Raw genomic sequence first — 20343 nt, forward strand, 5'->3', positions numbered from 1 at the left:
ATAGGACTCTGGCTTGCATTTGACTACCATATAGGACCCAGGCATACGTCAGACTACCATGGTGGACCTTGGCTTTTATCTGAAAACAATGTACGACTGAGGCTTTCCTGTGACTACCATGTAGGACTCTGGCTTTCATCTGCCTAACATGTAGGACTCTGGCTTTAGATTGACTAGCATATAGGAATTTGGTTCTATCAAACTACTATAGAGGACCCTGGCTTCCTTCTGACTACAATGAAGGACCCTGGCATCCATTTGACTACCATGTAGGACTCTGGCTTCTGTCTAAATACCATATAGGACCCTGACATCCATCTGACTACCATGTAGGACTGTGGCTACAGTCGGCCTACCATATAGGACCATGGCTACAGTCGGCCTACCATGTAGGATGCTAACTTTCCTCAGAATACTATGTAGGACTCTAGATTCCATCTGACTACCATGTACGACCCTGGATTCTATCTTACTACCATGTATGACCCTGGCTTCCATCTAACTACCATGGAGGAACCTGGCATCCTTCTGAAAAAAAGATTAAAATTGTTATTATTTTGACTACCATGCAGGACCCTGGTGCCCATGTGACTGCCATATAGGAATCCTGCTTCTGACTACCAGGTGGAACTCTGGCTTCCATCTTACTACCATGTAGGACCCTGGCTCTCGTCTGACTACCACGTAGGACCCCGGCCTCTATCTGACTACCACAGTGGTCCGTGGCTTCTAACTGACTACGGGGGAAGTCCATGGCTTCTATCTGACTACCACGGAGGTCCGTGGCTTCTATCTGACTACCACGGAGGTCTGTGGCTTCTAACTGACTACCACGGAGGTCTGTGGCTTCTATCTGACTACCACGGAGGTCCGTGGCTTCTATCTGACTACCACGGAGGTCCGTGGCTTCTATCTGACTACCACGGAGGTCCAGGGCTTCTATTTGACTACCACGGAGGTCCGTGGCTTCTATCTGACTACCACGGAGGTCTGTGGCTTCTATCTGACTACCACGGAGGTCTGTGGCTTCTATCTGACCACCACGGACCTCCGTGGCTTCTATCTGACTACCACGGAGGTCCGTGGCTTCTATCTGACTACCACGGAGGTCCGTGGCTTCTTTCTGACTACCACAGAGCTCCGTGGCTTCTATCTGACTACCACAGAGCTCCGTGGCTTCTATCTGACTACCACAGAACTCCGTGGCTTCTATCTGACTACCACAGAGCTCCGTGGCTTCTATCTACCACAGAGCTCCGTGGCTTGCATTTAACCTCTTACTTGAGAAACATCCAACTATATTGTCTTTAAGGTATTAGGAGAGGCCCATACTGTCCGCAATTGGCCACATTCCAGTATTTTAACGTTCTCCGGACAGACGGCCCCTTCTGGTCAGAGATGAGAAAAGAGCACAAGACGATAAGTAAATATAGAACATTTTATTTATCCACATAAAATAGTTTTATTTTTTTTTTATTACTGTACGGTATGTAACCCTTTACCTTCCTGGGCCCTGCAGTTCATGGCTCTTTCAGCACTTCCTACACCTCTCATTTGACAGTGCCTGCAGAACATTGCACTCCTAACCCCTCCATGGCTTTGTTTGAGAGCTAAGGAGACATCCAAGAATCGAGTGCCCCTCTCAGGGGAAATTATTGTCCATATTGCCCAGTACTGTTAGGGCATGTGCGTGGGGATGGGGGGGAATAATGGGGTATTTGTCCATTAATTCCAAATCCTCCCCCTTCCAGTATAAGACGCATGCACAAAATAAAACGCAGACAGCGAGATAAAAAACTGGGACTAAAAGTCTTTTTTATACAACAGGCTCAACCCACAGCAGGGGCTACCTCACAAGGAAACCACTCCCACGAGGAGCCGAGCAAGAACAGAAGAGCTGGGTTGTGGTCTATAGAGACTTTGTGCCCGTATAAGATACACACAGAAGAACCTATAGAAACACAATGTTTTAGGTCTCCTGTTGGCGGATAAGTCAGCCCCATTTAGAAGTAATCAGGCACTCCAGGTGGGGGTGGCAACATGAGGCCAGGTAGGTGCCGGAGTGCCTTATTGCCTCCAGATATACAATGCTCCAGGAGAGAGAAGTCTCCACTATTTTACGGTGGGATTGGAGAAGGAGGCTGGTTTTAAAGTCTTTCTCGGGAAGGAACCCAGATGTAGGGCCCTGAGAGATCCTCGATGATCCCTTTAATTTTATGGTAGACCTCTTCAAAGCTTTCCCCCTCGACCACCGCTGTGGAAAGAAGACAAAGAATGATTTACCAGAGGGTTAGAACACACTTCTATAAGCATCAGCATTTTAGTCACTGAGCGCAAGGGCCCCAGCATTACCCAACAGTCTAAGGGTCAGTGATACCCCTGATGGTGTATGACCCTCCACATCACTGCCTCTTGGTCAGTATATTGATCTCAGCACTGGCTATACAAAAGCCCCGCAGCAGACACTTGAAGGCCCAGATATCCTGCAGAGGCCTTCCCAGCTTTACTGTATCATCTGCTGAGACTAATGTTGGACTGCAGTGATATATGCAGTAGTATATACATCCCCAATTCTAAAAAACATTGGGCTGTTGTGTAAAATGTAAATAAAGCAAGAATTAATGATCTGTAGATCTCATCTAACCAGATTTTATTGCCAACAAAACACACAGAGGGAAAGAGGAGATATTTGTCTTTTAGGAATTGATGGCAGCAACACACCTGACAAAGGTCGGTTGGGGTCGTGTCTACCGTTTTGTAGCATCCGCTCTTCTGGGAAGTGAGGAGAACAATTGCTCGAGTTTTGGGATGTTGTCCCCTTCTTGTCCGATGGAGGATTCTAGCTGCTCTGCAGTCCTCGGCAGTCCTTGAAGGATATCTCCAAATGTTTCCCTATGGTGGAAGGTCTGGACTGCAGGTGGCCGGTTCACCCCGGACTCTTCTATGAAGCTGTTGTGATAGATGTAGTATATGGTGAAAGATCTGGACTGCAGGCAGCCGGTTTACCCCAGACTCTTCTCCTGTGAAGCTGTTGTGATGGATGCAGTATATGGTGGAAGGTCAGGACTGCAGGCGGCCGGTTCACCCTGGACTCTTTCCCTATGAAGCTGTTGTGATGGATGTCGTATATGGTGGAAGGTCTGGACTGCAGGCGGCCGGGTCACCCCGGACTATTCTACTGTGAAGCCATGCTGTTGTGGTGGATGTAGTATATGGTGGAAGGTCTGGACTGCAGGCGGCCGGTTCACCCCGGACTCTTCTCCTGTGAAGCTGATGTGATGGATGTAGTATATGGTGGAAGGTCTGGACTGCAGGCGGCCGGTTCACCCTGGACTCTTCTACTGTGAAGCCATGCTGTTGTGATAGATGTAGTATGTGGTGGAAGGTCTGGACTGCAGGCGGCCAGTTCACCCCGGACTCTTCTCCTGTGAAGCTGTTGTGATGGATGTAGTATGTGGTGGAAGGTCTGGACTGCAGGTGGCCAGCTCACCCTAGGCTCTTCTCCTGTGAAGCTGTTGTGATGGATGTAGTATATGGTAGAAGGTCTGGACTGCAGGCAGCCGGCTCACCCCAGGCTCTTCTCCTGTGAAGCCATGCTGCTATGATGGATGTAGTATATGGTGGAAGGTCTGGACTGCAGGCGGCTGATTCAACTCGGACTCTTCTTCTGTGAAGCTGTCGTGGTGGATGTAGTATATGGTGGAAGGTCCGGACTGCAGGCGGCCGGTTCACCCCGGACTCTTCTCCTGTGAAGCTGTTGTGATGGATGCAGTATATGGTGGAAGGTCTGGACTGCAGGCGGCCAGTTCACCCTGGACTCTTCTCCTGTGAAGCCAAGCTGTTGTGATGGATGCAGTATATGGTAGAAGGTCTGGACTGCAGGTGGTCGGTTCACCCTGGACTCTTCTCCAGTGAAGCGGCTGTGATGAATGCAGTATGTGGTGGAAGGTCTGGACTACAGGTGGTCGGTTCACCCTGGACTCTTCTCCAGTGAAGCGGCTGTGATGAATGTAGTATGTGGTGGAAGGTCTGGACTGAAGGTGCTCGGTTCACCCTGGACTATTCTCCTGTGAAGCTGTTGTGATGGATGCAGTATGTGGTGGAAGGTCTGGACTGCAGGCGGCCAGTTCACCCAGGACTCTTCTCCTGTAAAGCTGTTGTTATGGATGTAGTATGTGGTGGAAGGTCTGAACTGCAGGCGGACGGTTCACCCCGGACTCTTCTCCTGTGAATCCATGCTGTTGTGATGGATGTAGTATATGGTGGAAGGTCCGGACTGCAGGCGGCCAGTTCACCCCGGACTCTTCTGCTGTGAAGCTGATGTGATGGATGTAGTATATGGTGGAAGGTCTGGACTGCAGGCGGCCGGTTCACCCTGGACTCTTCTACTGTGAAGCCATGCTGGTGTGATAGATGTAGTATGTGGTGGAAAGTCTGGACTGCAGGCGGCCATTTCACCCCGGACTCTTCTCCTGTGAAGCTGTTGTGATGGATGTAGTGTGTGGTGGAAGGTCTGGACTGCAGGCAGCCGGTTCACCCTGGACTCTTCTCCTGTGAAGCCAAGCTGTTGTGATGGATGCAGTATATGGTAGAAGGTCTGGACTGCAGGTGGTCGGTTCACCCTGGACTCTTCTCCAGTGAAGCGGCTGTGATGAATGTAGTATGTGGTGGAAGGTCTGGACTGCAGGCGGCTGGTTCAACCCGGACTCTTCTTCTGTGAAGCTGTCGTGGTGGATGTAGTATATGGTGGAAGGTCTGGACTGCAGGCGGCCGGTTCACCCTGGACACTTCTCCTGTGAAGCCAAGCTGTTGTGATGGATGTAGTATATGGTGGAAGGTCTGGACTGCAGATGGCCAGTTCATCCCGGACTCTTCTCCTGTGAAGCTGTTGTTATGGATGTAGTATATGGTAGAAGGTCTGGACTGCAGGTGGTCGGTTCACCCTGGACTCTTCTCCAGTGAAGCGGCTGTGATGAATGTAGTATGTGGTGGAAGGTCTGGACTGCAGGTGGCTGGTTCAACCCGGACTCTTCTTCTGTGAAGCTGTCGTGGTGGATGTAGTATATGGTGGAAGGTCTGGACTGCAGGCGGCCGGTTCACCCTGGACACTTCTCCTGTGAAGCCAAGCTGTTGTGATGGATGTAGTATGTGGTGGAAGGTCTGAACTGCAGGCGGACGGTTCACCCCGGACTCTTCTCCTGTGAATCCATGCTGTTGTGATGGATGTAGTATATGGTGGAAGGTCCGGACTGCAGGTGGCCAGTTCACCCCGGACTCTTCTCCTGTGAAGCTGATGTGATGGATGTAGTATATGGTGGAAGGTCTGGACTGCAGGCGGCCAGTTCACCCTGGACTCTTCTACTGTGAAGCCATGCTGTTGTGAAAGATGTAGTATGTGGTGGAAGGTCTGGACTGCAGGCGGCCAGTTCACCCCGGACTCTTCTCCTCTGAAGCTCATGTAATGGATGCAGTAAGTGGTGGAAGGTCTGGACTGCAGGCGGCCGGTTCACCCAGGACTCTTCTCCTGTGAAGCTGTTGTGATGGATGTAGTATATGGCGGAAGGTCTGGACTGCAGGCGGACGGTTTACCCCGGACTCTTCTCCTGTGAATCCATGCTGTTGTGATGGATGTAGTATGTGGTGGAAGGTCTGGACTGCAGGTGGTTGGCTCACCCCAGACTCTTGTCCTGTGAAGCTCATGTAATGGATGCAGTATGGGGTTTTAGGATCGTCTGAAATATACAAGGTCTTCCCTGAGAGAGACGTTGTCTGAATGGGGTATATGTTGTTCTACAACCTCTATATACTGTCAGCACTGATAGGGCCTGTCATTATGTGTTATCTGCACTAATGCCACCCTCACACAATCAGTGAGGCAGGACTGTGTGCTGATAACAAGCTGGATGGCTGCTCTCCTCTGGTATCTGTAGGTCACGGTGTCCGTGGGTTCTGAAAATTATTTCACATTTTGATTCCTCTGACCGCAGAACAGTTTTCCATTCTGCCTCGGTCCATTGTAAATGAGCTTTGGCCCAGAGAAGACGCCGGCACTTCTGGATTGTGTTGGTATATGGCTTCTCTGCATCATACAGCTTGTATTTCTGGTTTGCATGGTAAACTGTGTCACAGACAGTGATTTAGGGAGTATTCCTGAGCCCTGCAGTGATTGGTATTACAGAATCCTGTCTGTATATAATGCAACACCGCCTGAGGGCCGTAGATCTCCAGCATTCAGTATTGTCCGTCAGTCTTGTCCCTTCTGCACACGAGTGTCTCCAGAGTCTCTGGATCTTGGTTATATGATGTCCTGTAGATGTTGGATACGCAGTCTTAACAGTTTTATGTTGAGGAACATGTTTCTGACATTATTCCACAATCTCTATGCGCAGTTTCTCACAGATTGGTAGACCTCTGACCATCTCTGCTTCTGAGAGACTCGGCCTCTCTAACACAGTCTTGTTATACACAGTCATTTGATTTAGTAGAAGTTTGACCCTCCTGCTATTAATCATTAGTACTAATTACTGATCCAGCCTTTTGTTACCTGTCCGAAACTTTGTGAGACGTGTTGCTGCTATCAATCTCTAAATTGAGGAATCCCCCCCCCCCCATCCCCCCATATCTCTGATATGTTCCATGGTGAATAAAATCTGGTTTGTTCTATGCAGCATTCTAGCTTACAGAGCTCACATGTTCAGTGCATCTCAAAGAGAATTTACAGAAGTGTACTCCATACACACACAGCTAAACTACAGGCATGTGGCTCCCCCATCTCACCTGAGAAACACTCAGTGAAATCTTGCTCCAGCTTTGTAGACCTTTCATATGTTTTTCTGGCTTGTTCCTCGGTTAGACGTTTGTTAATTTCTCTGCCGAGAAAAGAAAAGAAATGTGAGCCACAACCTGACACAGCTTCCTGACACAAAAAAAGGATGTGAGTGACAACCAGCTTCCTGACAAGTGGTCATATCTGCATCGTACCATATCTAAAAACATTCCACCAAAGATGATCAATCACTGACTGGTAAATACATCCACAAACCCCAAGCATCAGCAAGAAACTTAAATCTGTGCTACACATTGTACCAGACAACATCACAAAAGACCAGACCCCTATACAAGGGCATCACCGATGGAGCAGACCCCTATGCAAGGGCATCGCCGATGGAGAAGACCCCTATGCAAGGGCATCACCAATGGAGCAGACCTTTATATAAGGGCATCACAGATGGAGCAGACCTTTATAAAAGGGCATCACCGATGGAGCAGACCTTTATAAAAGGGCATCACTGATGGAGCACACCTCTATACAAGGGCATCACCGATGGAGAAGACCGCTATGCAATGGCATCACCGATGGAGAAGACCGCTATGCAAGGGCATCACCGATGGAGAAGACCCCTATGCAAGGGCATCACCGATGAAGAAGACCCCTATGCAAGGGCATCACTGATGGAGAAGACCCCTATGCAAGGGAATCACTGATGGAGAAGACCCCTATGCAAGGGAATCACTGATGGAGAAGACCCCTATGCAAGGGAATCACCGATGGAGAAGACCCCTATGCAAGGGAATCACCGATGGAGAAGACCCCTATGCAAGGGTATCACCGATGGAGAAGACCCCTATGCAAGGGAATCACCGATGGAGCAGACCCCTATGCAAGGGAATCACCGATGGAGCAGACCCTGATACAAGGGCATCACCGATACAAGGGCATCACCGATGGAGCAGACCCCGATACAAGGGCATCACCGATGGAGCGGACTCCGATACAAAGGCATCACCGATGGAGCGGACCCTTATACAAGGCCATCACCGATGGAGCAGACCCTTATACAAGGGGATCACCAATGGAGCAGACATCGATACAAGGGCATCACCGATGGAGCAGACATCGATACAAGGGCATCACCGATGGAGCAGATATCGATACAAGGGCATTACCGATGGAGCAGACCCCTATGCAAGGGCATCACGGATGGAGAAGACCCCTATGCAAGGGCATCACCAATGGAGTAGGTCCCGATACAAGGGCATCACCGATGGAGCAGACCCCTATACAAGGGCATCACCGATGGAGCAGGCCCCAATACAAGGGCATCACTGATGGACCAGGCCCCGATACAAGGGAATCCCTGATGGAGCAGGCCCAGATACGAGGGCATCACGGATGGAGCAGGCCCCGATACAAGGGCATCACGGATGGAGCAGGCCCTGATACAAGGGCATAACGGATGGAGCAGGCCCCGATAAAAGGGAATCACCGATGGAGAAGACCCCGATACAAGGGCATCCCCGATGGAGCAGGCCCTGATACAAGGGCATCACCGATGACGCAGGTCCCGATACAAGGGCATCACCGATGGAGCAGGCCCCGATACAAGGGCATCACCGATGGAGCAGGCCCCGATACAAGGGCATCACCGATGGAGCAGGCCCCGATACAAGGGCATCACCGATGGAGCAGGCCCCAATACAAGGGGAATCACCGATGAAGCAGGCCCCGATACAAGGGAATCCCTGATGGAGCAGGCCCAGATACAAGGGCATCACCGATGGAGCACGCCCCGATACAAGGGCATCACCAATGGAGCAGGCCCTGATACAAGGGCATAATGGATGGAGCAGGCCCCGATATAAGGGCATCACCGATGGAGCAGACCCCTATGCATTACCGATGGAGCAGACCCCTATGCAAGGGCATCGCCGATGGAGCAGACCCCTATACAAGGGCATTACCGATGGAGCAGACCCCGATACAAGGGCATCACGGCTGGAGCAGGCCCTGATACAAGGGCATAACGGATGGAGCAGGCCTCGATACAAGGGAATCACCGATGGAGAAGACCCCGATACAAGGGTATCCCCGATGGAGCAGGCCCTGATACAAGGGCATCACCAATGGAGCAGGTCCCGATACAAGGGCATCACCGATGGAGCGGGGCCCGATACAAGGGCATCACCGATGGAGCAGGCCCCGATACAAGGGCATCACCGATGGAGCAGGCCCCAATACAAGGGCATCACCGATGGAGCAGGCCCCGATACAAGGGAATCCCTTATGGAGCAGGCCCAGATACAAGGGCATCACCGATGGAGCAGGCCCCGATACAAGGGCATCACGAATGGAGCAGGCCCTGATACAAGGGCATAACGGATGGAGCAGGCCCCGATACAAGGGCATCACCGATGGAGCAGACCCCTATGCATCACCGATGGAGCAGACCCCTATGCAAGGGCATCGCCGATGGAGAAGACCCCTATGCAAGGGCATCACCAATGGAGTAGGTCCCGATACAAGGGCATCACCGATGGAGCAGACCCCTATACAAGGGCATCACCGATGGAGCAGGCCCCAATACAAGGGCATCACTGATGGACCAGGCCCCGATACAAGGGAATCCCTGATGGAGCAGGCCCAGATACGAGGGCATCACGGATGGAGCAGGCCCCGATACAAGGGCATCACGGATGGAGCAGGCCCTGATACAAGGGCATAACGGATGGAGCAGGCCCCGATAAAAGGGAATCACCGATGGAGAAGACCCCGATACAAGGGCATCCCCGATGGAGCAGGCCCTGATACAAGGGCATCACCGATGACGCAGGTCCCGATACAAGGGCATCACCGATGGAGCAGGCCCCGATACAAGGGCATCACCGATGGAGCAGGCCCCGATACAAGGGCATCACCGATGGAGCAGGCCCCAATACAAGGGGAATCACCGATGAAGCAGGCCCCGATACAAGGGAATCCCTGATGGAGCAGGCCCAGATACAAGGGCATCACCGATGGAGCACGCCCCGATACAAGGGCATCACCAATGGAGCAGGCCCTGATACAAGGGCATAATGGATGGAGCAGGCCCCGATATAAGGGCATCACCGATGGAGCAGACCCCTATGCATCACCGATGGAGCAGACCCCTATGCAAGGGCATCGCCGATGGAGCAGACCCCTATACAAGGGCATTACCGATGGAGCAGACCCCGATACAAGGGCATCACGGCTGGAGCAGGCCCTGATACAAGGGCATAACGGATGGAGCAGGCCTCGATACAAGGGAATCACCGATGGAGAAGACCCCGATACAAGGGTATCCCCGATGGAGCAGGCCCTGATACAAGGGCATCACCAATGGAGCAGGTCCCGATACAAGGGCATCACCGATGGAGCGGGGCCCGATACAAGGGCATCACCGATGGAGCAGGCCCCGATACAAGAGCATCACCGATGGAGCAGGCCCCAATACAAGGGCATCACCGATGGAGCAGGCCCCGATACAAGGGAATCCCTTATGGAGCAGGCCCAGATACAAGGGCATCACCGATGGAGCAGGCCCCGATACAAGGGCATCACGAATGGAGCAGGCCCTGATACAAGGGCATAACGGATGGAGCAGGCCCCGATACAAGGGCATCACCGATGGAGCAGACCCCTATGCATCACCGATGGAGCAGACCCCTATGCAAGGGCATCGCCGATGGAGCAGACCCCTATACAAGGGCATCACCGATGGAGCAGACCCCGATACAAGGGCATCACGGATGGAGCAGACCCCTATGCAAGGGAATCACCGATGGAGCAGACCCTGATACAAGTGCATCACCGATACAAGGGCATCACCGATGGAGCAGACCCCGATACAAGGGCATCACCGATGGAGCGGACTCCGATACAAAGGCATCACCGATGGAGCAGACCCCTATGCAAGGGCATCGCCGATGGAGCAGACCCCTATGCAAGGGCATCGTTGATGGAGCAGACCCCTATGCAAGGGCATCACTGATGGAGAAGACCCCTATGCAAGGGCATCACCAATGGAGCAGACCCCTATACAAGGGCATCACCGATGGAGCAGACCCCTATACAAGGGCATCACCGATGGAGCAGGCCCCTATGCAAGGGCATCACCGATGGAGCAGACCCCTATGCAAGGGCATCGCCGATGGAGCAGACCCCTATGCAAGGGCATCGTCGATGGAGCAGACCCCTATGCAAGGGAATCACCGATGGAGCAGGCCCCGATACAAGGCCATCACCGATGGAGCAGGCCCCGATACAAGGGCATCACCGATAAAGCAGGCCCAGATACAAGGGCATCACCGATGGAGCAGGCCCCGATACAAGGGCATCACCGATGGAGCAGGCCCTAATACAAGGGCATCACCGATGGAGCAAGCCCCGATACAAGGGAATCCCCGATGGAGCAGGCCCAGATACAAGGGCATCACCGATGGAGCAGGCCCCGATACAAGGGCATCACGGATGGAGCAGGCCCTGATACAAGGGCATAACGGATGGAGCAGGCCCCGATACAAGGGCATCACCGATGGAGCAGACCCCTATGCAAGGGCATCGCCGATGGAGCAGACCCCTATACAAGGGCATCACCGATGGAGCAGACCCCTATACAAGGGCATCACTGATGGAGCAGACCCCTATACAAGGGCATCACCGATGGAGCAGACCCCTATACAAGGGCATCACCGATGGAGCAGAGCCCTATGCAAGGGCATCACCGATGGAGCAGACCCCTATGCAAGGGCATCACCGATGGAGCAGACCCCTATGCAAGGGCATCACCGATGGAGCAGACCCCTATGCAAGAGCATCACCGATGGAGCAGACCTCTATACAAGGGCATCACTGATGGAGCTAGCATGTTTCTACACAAATGCCCAGAGCATGGGAAACAAACAAGGGGAACTGGAGCTCCTAACACAAGAGAAATATGATGTCATTGGCATCACGGAAACTTGGTGGGATGATACACATGATTGGATGCAAGGCTTGAAGGATACAATGTATTTATAAGAAACAGACCTAATAAAGGGGAGGAGGTGTTGTGTTGTATGTTAGGAGAACATTCATCTCCACAGAGATTCAAGCTTCAGAGCCGGGAGTTCTGTAGAAACTGTTTGGGTAAGAATACAAGGAGAGAACAACAGAAAGGACCCCATTGTAGGCATTTACTATAGGCCACCTGGGCAAGCAGAAGATATGGAGGAACTCTTTCTACATCAGATGGCCAAGCTCTCAAAGAAGCCCAACATAGTGATCATGGGAGATTTTACCCATCCAGACATTTGTTGGGAATCTCTCAGGTAAAAGTAATGGATCCAACAGATTCTTATCCACTCTTGGTGACAACTTTATCTTCCAGAAGGTAGAAGAGAAAACAAGGGGATCTGTTATCTTGGACCTAATTCTTACCAACAGGGAGGGAATGGTTGAGGAAGTAAGGGTGGCTGGGACCTTAGGAGGCAGTGATCATGATATCCTTGGATGTTGGATAACAAGGGGAGGAAGACCTGAGAAGAGGATAGGAAGAATCCAATGGCTGGATGTTCTTAAGGACAGAAATGTCCAAGAAGGTTGGGAAATATTGTGGAATGAGATTCTCAAAGCTCAATCGTTACCAATCCCTAAAAGAATGAAGAATGGGAAGCATTTAAAGAGACCCAGATGGATGAACACAGAACTTGTCCACATGTTAAAGAGGAGGAAAAATATGTTTATCAAATGGGAAGAGGGGGAATATCTAAAGAAGAATATAATGGGGTCTGCAGAAACTGTAGGACAAGGGTCAGAAAAGCTAAAGCTGATAATGAATGGAGGCTTGTAAGAGAGGCCAAAAGCAATAAAAGTCAAAGATGCTTTTGGATGCTTGTGGTGCAAATATATTTGGCTCTTTGTAGCCCCCCATCTTGTATCTATAGAGCCATGAATGCTCACTGTATAAATTATAAGGATAGCTGGAGACCATGTTAATGTCAGCACATTGTGTCATCATTGTCTATAGAGTCTTGGGATCTATTGTCTAATTAATCATGCAAATCTATCCTCATTGTCTTAAGGCTGAACTGGAGCCCTATGTATACTTGGAGATCAGTGCTGCCATTGTTTTAGGAATCAGTCTTGTTTGTCTGCTCTGGTTAATGGTGACCTTTTCCAGCAGCTCTATGCATCGATATTAGTGATGGAAATATCCAAGCTATAGATCATACTAGAATAAAAGACAGGCGAGGGTTTGGGGGAGCCTGATGGGGAGTGCCCTCACAGTGACGTTCCCCAGACGCCCTCCTGTTCTCTGCATCAGGCTGATCCGTATACCTATTAATGTAACCATTGTTTATGTAGTATCACCTATTGTTATCTATATATATAAAGCTGAAAGCCCTCACTGACTGACTGACTGACTGACTGACTGACTGACTCACTGACTCACTGACTGACTCACTGACTGACTCACTGACTGACTGACTGATTGACTCACTGACTGACTCACTGACTGACTGACTGACTGACTGACTGACTCACTGACTGACTCACTGACTCACTGACTGACTGACTGACTGACTGACTCACTGACTCACTGACTGACTCACTGACTGACTCACTGGCTGACTGACTGATTGACTCACTGACTGACTCACTGACTGACTGACTGACTGACTGACTGACTCACTGACTGACTGACTGACTCACTGACTGACTGACTCACTGACTGACTCACTGACTGACTCACTGACTGACTGACTGACTCACTGACTGACTGATTGACTGACTCACTGACTGACTGACTGACTGACTGACTGATTGACTCACTGACTGACTCACTGACTGACTGACTGACTCACTGACTGACTGACTGATTGACTGACTCACTGACTGACTCACTGACTCACTGACTCACTAACTCACTGACTGACTGACTGACTGACTGACTCACTGACTGACTGACTGATTGACTCACTGACTCACTGACTGACTCACTGACTCACTGACTCACTAACTCACTGACTGACTGACTGACTGATTGACTCACTGACTGACTCACTGACTGACTGACTGACTGACTGACTCACTGACTGACTGACTGACTCACTGACTGACTGACTGACTCACTGACTGACTCACTGACTGACTGACTCACTGACTGACTGACTGACTCACTGACTGACTGATTGACTGACTGACTGACTGATTGACTCACTGACTGACTGACTGACTGACTCACTGACTGACTGACTGATTGACTGACTCACTGACTGACTCACTGACTCACTGACTCACTAACTCACTGACTCACTGACTCACTGACTGACTCACTGACTGACTGACTGATTGACTCACTGACTCACTGACTGACTGACTGACTGACTGACTCACTGACTGACTGACTCACTGACTGACTCACCAAAAGTTCTCCAACTTCCCGATGTCGTAGAAACATGAAATTTGGCACAAGCATAGATTATCTCCAAAATAGGAAAAGAAATTGGGTCCCAACTCCATTATTCAATTCTAGCGCAAAAGAATTGGCGTCGAAATTTAACGTACGTAATCTAAATCTGTCACTTCCCAATGTCATAGAAACGTGAAATTTGGCACGAGCATTGATTATGTCATAAATAGGAAAAGCGAATGGGTCCCAACTCGATTATTCAATTCTATGCGCAAAAGAATTAGCGTCCAAATTTTACGTGCGGAATGTAATTTTCTCACTTTCCGGTGTCATAGAAACGTGAAATTTGGCACCAGCATTGATTATGTCATAAATAGGAAAAGCGAATGGGTCCCAACTCCAGTATTCAATTCTATGCGCAAAAGAATTAGCGTCCAAATATTACGTACGGAATGTAATTTTCTCACTTTCTGGTGTCATAGAAACGTGAAATTTGGCACGGACATTGATTATGTCATAAATAGGAAAAGCGAATGGGTCCCAACTCCATTATTCAATTCTAGCGCAAAAGAATTGGCGTCGAAATTTTACGTGCGGAATGTAATTTTCTCACTTTTCGGTGTCAGAGAAACGGGAAATTTGGCTCGAGCATTGATTATGTCATAAATAGGAAAAGTTAATAGGTCCCAACTTGATTATTCAATTCTAGCGCAAAAGAATTGGCGTCAAAATTTTACGTGCGGAATGTAATTTCTTCACTTTCCAGTGTCATAGAAACGGGAAATTTGGCACCAGCATTGATTATGTCATAAATAGTAAAAGCTAATGGGTCCCAATTCGATTATTCAATTCTATGCGCAAAAGAATTAGCGTCCAAATTTTATGTACGGAATCTAATTTTCTCACTTTCCGGTGTCATAGAAACTGAAAATTTGGCACGAGCATTGATTATGTCATAAATAGGAAAAGCTAATGGGTCCCAACTCCATTATTGAATTCTAAGCGCAAAAGAATTAGCGTCCAAATTTTATGTACGGAATCTAATTCTCTCACTTCCTGATGTAATTTTATATGAAGGAAGCGTTGCATGGTTACCTCCCCGTGGTGTTTCCTGGGTAACGCAGAGAACTATGCAAAATGGTGAACATATTTTTTTCCTCGGTATCTCTAAAGTAACCACGACTTCATAAGATTTTCCGTGTGAACATCAGATAAACACCAGTACCAAATTAACTCCGGCGAAGCCGGGTATATCAGCTAGTCTATATATATAAAGCTTAAAGCCCTAACTGACTCACTGACTGACTGACTGACTGACTGGCCAAAAGTTCTCCAACTTCCCGATGTCGTAGAAACATGAAATTTGGCATGAGCATAGATTATCTCCAAAATAGGAAAAGCTAATGGGTCCCAACTCGATTATTCAATTCTAGCGCAAAAGAATTGGCGTCGAAATTTAACGTACATAATCTAAATCACTCACTTCCCAATGTCATAGAAACGGGAAATTTGGCATGAGCATTGATTATGTCATAAATAGGAAAAGTAAATAGGTCCCAACTCGATTATTCAATTCTATGCGCAAAAGAATTGGCGTCAAAATTTTATGTACATAATCTAAATCTCTCACTTCCCAATGTCATAGAAACTTGAAATTTGGCAGGAGCATTGATTATGTCATAAATAGGAAAAGCTAATGGGTCCCAACTCGATTATTCAATTCTAGCGCAAAAGAATTAGCGTCCAAATTTTACGTGCGGAATGTAATTTTCTCACTTTCCGGTGTCATAGAAACATAAAATTTGGCAGGAGCATTGATTATGTCATAAATAGGGAAAGCGAATGGGTCCCAACTCGATTATTCAATTCTAGCGCAAAAGAATTGGCGTCGAAATTTTACATGCGGAATGGAATTTTCTCACTTTCCGGTGTCATAGAAACGGGAAATTTGGTACGAGCATTAATTATGTCATAAGTAGGAAAAGCTAATGGGTCCCAACTCGATTATTCAATTCTAGCGCAAAAGAATTAGCGTCCAAATTTTACGTACGGAATCTAATTTTCTCACTTTCTGGTGTCATAGAAACTGAAATTTGGCACAAGCATTGATTATGTCATAAATAGGAAAAGCGAATGGGTCCCAACTCCATTATTCAATTCTATGCGCAAAAGAATTAGCGTTCAAATTTTACGTACATAATCTAAATCTCTCACTTCCCAATGTCATAGAAACATGAAATTTGGCTCAAGCATTGATTGTGTCATAAATATGAAAAGTTAATAGGTCCCAACTCGATTATTCAATTCTAAGCGCAAAAGAATTATTGTCCAACTTTTATGTACGTAATCTAATTCTCTCACTTCCTGATGTCATTTTATATAAAGGAAACGTCGCATGGTTACCTCCACGTGGTGTTTCCTGGGTAACGCAGAGAATTATGCAAAATGGTGAACATATGTTTTTCCTCAGTATCTCTAAAGTAAGCACGACTTCATAAGATTAATACATTGCGTTGTATCCACCCATCTGTCCTTCTTTAAAGCCATACCCGAACTTGTTGTTTGCCAGTTGGCAAAACAATGCTTACAGGATGAAAATGGTGAATTGAATAAGAATGATGGTGAGAAGGACGGACTGTTAAATTCCTATTTTGTATCTGTTTTCTCTCAGAAACTAGATGTAACATCAGCTGATCTTCCCTGTGCTATTGGGGGAATAAAAGAATGCAGGCTATCTGTAAGCAGAGAGATGGTGAGGGAACATATAGCTAACTTACATGAATCCAAGTCTCAAGGTCCAGATGAATTACATCCTAGGATACTAAAGGAAGCAGTGGAGGTAATTGCTGAACCACTCGCCATAATCTGTGAAAATTTCTGGAGAACAGAAGTCCCAGAAGATTGGAAAAGGGCAAATGTTGTCCCTATCTTCAAAAAATGGAAGAAGGTGGATCAGGAAACTACCGGCCTGTGAGCCTGACTTCTATACCGGGAAAGATCTTTGAACAGATTATTAAACAGCATGTATGCAAGTACTTGGATGAGAATGGAGTAATTAACCAGAGCCAGCATGGGTTTATAACAAACAAGTCATGTCAGACTAATCTAATGTCCTTCTATGACAGAATCACCGGCTGGGTTGATCAGGTAAATGCGGTGGATATAGTATATCTTGACCTTAGTAAAGCATTTGTGAAAGTATCTCATACCATACTTATTGAAAAAATGATCAAATCTTGGATTGACAAGGTAACTGTTAGGTGGATTCACAACTGGCTGAGTGATCGTACTCAAAGAGTGGTCTTAAATGGCTGCACATCCAAGTGGAAGAATGTATCAAGTGGGGACCACAAGGCTCTGTCCTAGGCCCAGTGTTGGTCAACATTGTTATAAATGATCTGGAGGAGGGAATTGATGGGAAACTGATCAAATCTGCCGACAACACAAAGCGAGGAGGGATAGCTAACACTAGGGAAGAGAGAGGATTCAAAAAGATCTAGAAAAGCTTGTACAGTGGTCGGCGACTAACAGAATGGTATTTAACAAGGAGAAATGTAGTCTGACATCTGGGCAAGAAACATGAGGAAAGCACATAGAGAATGGGAGGAATTGGGCTAAGCAGCAGCACATGTGAAAAAGACTTGGGTATACTAATAGATCATAGACTGAACATGAGTCAACAATGTGATGCAGCAGCCAAAAAGGCAAACACAATTCTGGGATGTATTAAGAGAAGCATAGAGTCTAAATCACGTGAGGTCATTATCCCCCTCTATTTTTCCTTAGTCAGACCTCATCTGGAAAACTGGGTCCAGTTCTGGGCACTCCACTTTAAATAAGACATAGGCAAACTGGAGCAAGTTCAGAGAAGAGTTACCAAGATGGTGAGCGGTCTGCAAATCATGTCCTATGAGGAACGGGTAAAGGATCTGGGAATGTTTAGCAGAAGAGAAGGCTGAGAGGAGACTTAATAGCTTTTTTGGGGGTAGAATGAGCAAAAAAAGCATTCTGCATCTGTTTTCTTTTGCTGCACAGGATAAATAGTGTGTTCAATTCATAGTGCAGGTTATTACGGATGCGATTATGCCAAATATGTGGGGTTTCTCTTAAATTTAACATTTTTTTCTACAAAGGGGAAAATGAGGAAAACATTTTTGTTGTTGTAGTTAATTTTACATATATTTGTTTTCTTACACTCTTTATGTCTCTGTAGGACTTGGACAATAGAGCAGCTATGATAAGGCATTGCAGGACTTCTATACTGCAATGCCTTATTGCTTGTAATAGCGATAATAATTAGAGATGAGCGAACGTACTCGTCCGAGCTTGATACTCGTTCGAGTATTAGGGTGTTCGAGATGCTCGTTACTCGTAACGAGTACCACGCGATGTTCGAGTTACTTTCACTTTCAAGAACCCCAATGGTCCTTCTTAGGGCCACATCTAACCGTGTGCAGTACTGTGGAGGCTGCTTTTTGCAGTGTTGCACTTTTTTTTTTTTTGTATATCGGCCGTGCAGAGCATTGCGTCCTGCAGTAATTTTACATTGTCCAGGGCCAGTAGTGGTGAGGCAGGGACAGAAGACATATTTATTGAATATAGGCAGTGGGCCTTTCCAAAAACATTTGGGAAAAAAAATCTATTTGGGCTGCCTGTGACCGTCCTCAGTGTACTGGGTCTCTGCTGGGGGTAGTTGTCCTAATTCATACGCAGCCAGCTAAGTGTTACAGCAGGCTTGCGCAAAATTCTTTCCTCTCTCTGCTGTGCGTTCCGTAAGCGAAGTCAGCCTCCAACCACAGGCCAATAAGCGGCACATTTAATTACAGCGTTCTGTTTCTGCACTACTGGTAATACAGCATGCTGAGGGGTAGGGGTAGGCTTAGAGGACGTGGACGCGGGCGAGGACGCGGAGGCCTAAGTCAGGGTGTGGGCACAGGCCGAGCCAGTGCGGTGGCCAGAGGTAGAGGCAGGGCCAGACCGAATAATCCACCAACTGTTTCCCAAAGCGCCCCCTCGCGCCATGCCACCCTGCAGAGGCCAAGGTGCTCTAAGGTGTGGCAGTTTTTCACAGAGATGCCTGACGACCGACGAACAGTGGTGTGCAACCTTTGTCGCGCCAAGATCAGCTGGGGAGCCACCACCACCAGCATGCGCAGGCATATGATGGCCAAGCACCCCACAAGGTGGGACGAAGGCCGTTCACCGCCTCCGGTTTGCACCACTGCCTCTCCCCCTGTGCCCCAACCTGCCACTGAGATCCAACCCCCCTCTGAGGACACAGGCACGAGTGCCTACCAGCCTGCACCCACACCCTCACCTCCGCTGTCCTCGGCCCCATCCAGCAATGTCTCTCAGCGCAGCGTCCAGACGTCGCTAGCGCAACTGTTTGAGCGCAAGCGCAAATACGCCGCCACGCACCCGCACGCTCAAGCGTTAAACATGCACATAGCCAAATTGATCAGCCTGGAGATGCTGCCGTATAGGGTTGTGGAAACGGAGGCTTTCAAAAGCATGATGTCGTCGGCGGCCCCGCGCTACTCGGATCCCAGTCGCCACTACTTTTCCCGATGTGCCGTCCCTGCCCTGCACGACCACGTCTCCCGCAACATTGTACGCGCCCTCACCAACGCGGTTACTGCCAAGGTCCACTTAACAACGGACACGTGGACAAGCACAGGCGGGCAGGGCCACTATATCTCCCTGACGGCACATTGGGTGAATTTAGTGGAGGCTGGGACAGAGTCAGAGCCTGGGACCGCTCACGTCCTACCCACCCCCAGAATTGCGGGCCCCAGCTCGGTGCTGGTATCTGCGGCAGTGTATGCTTCCTCCACTAAACCACCCTCCTCCTCCTCCTCCTCCAACGCAACCTCTGTCTCGCAATCAAGATGTGTCAGCAGCAGCACGTCGCCAGCAGTCGGTGTCGCGCGGCGTGGCAGCACAGCGGTGGGCAAGCATCAGCAGGCCGTGCTGAAACTACTCAGCTTAGGAGATAAGAGGCACACGGCCCACGAACTGCTGCAGGGTCTGACAGAGCAGACCGATCGCTGGTTTTCGCCGCTGAGCCTCCAACCGGGCATGGTCGTGTGTGACAACGGCCGTAACCTGGTGGCGGCTCTGCAGCTCGGCAGCCTCACGCACGTGCCAT

General features: G+C 48.9%; 1 protein-coding gene across 1 annotated transcript in view; it reads right to left on the reverse strand.

The window, feature by feature from the left end:
• Window positions 1–1425: 1425 nt before the first annotated feature.
• Window positions 1426–20343, reverse strand: part of LOC136592645 (disks large homolog 4-like) — a 55673-nt gene continuing 36755 nt past the window's right edge. Inside the window, exons 6-7 of the mRNA XM_066588635.1 lie at window positions 6778–6869; window positions 1426–2254 (exon numbers count right to left, since the gene is read on the reverse strand). Coding sequence (XP_066444732.1) covers window positions 2148–2254; window positions 6778–6869 — 199 coding nt within the window. The 3' untranslated portion in view covers window positions 1426–2147. The remainder of the gene's footprint in view (window positions 2255–6777; window positions 6870–20343) is intronic.

The sequence above is a fragment of the Eleutherodactylus coqui genome, unplaced genomic scaffold (assembly GCF_035609145.1).
Source record: "Eleutherodactylus coqui strain aEleCoq1 unplaced genomic scaffold, aEleCoq1.hap1 HAP1_SCAFFOLD_135, whole genome shotgun sequence".
NCBI classification, from domain to species: Eukaryota; Metazoa; Chordata; class Amphibia; order Anura; family Eleutherodactylidae; genus Eleutherodactylus; species Eleutherodactylus coqui.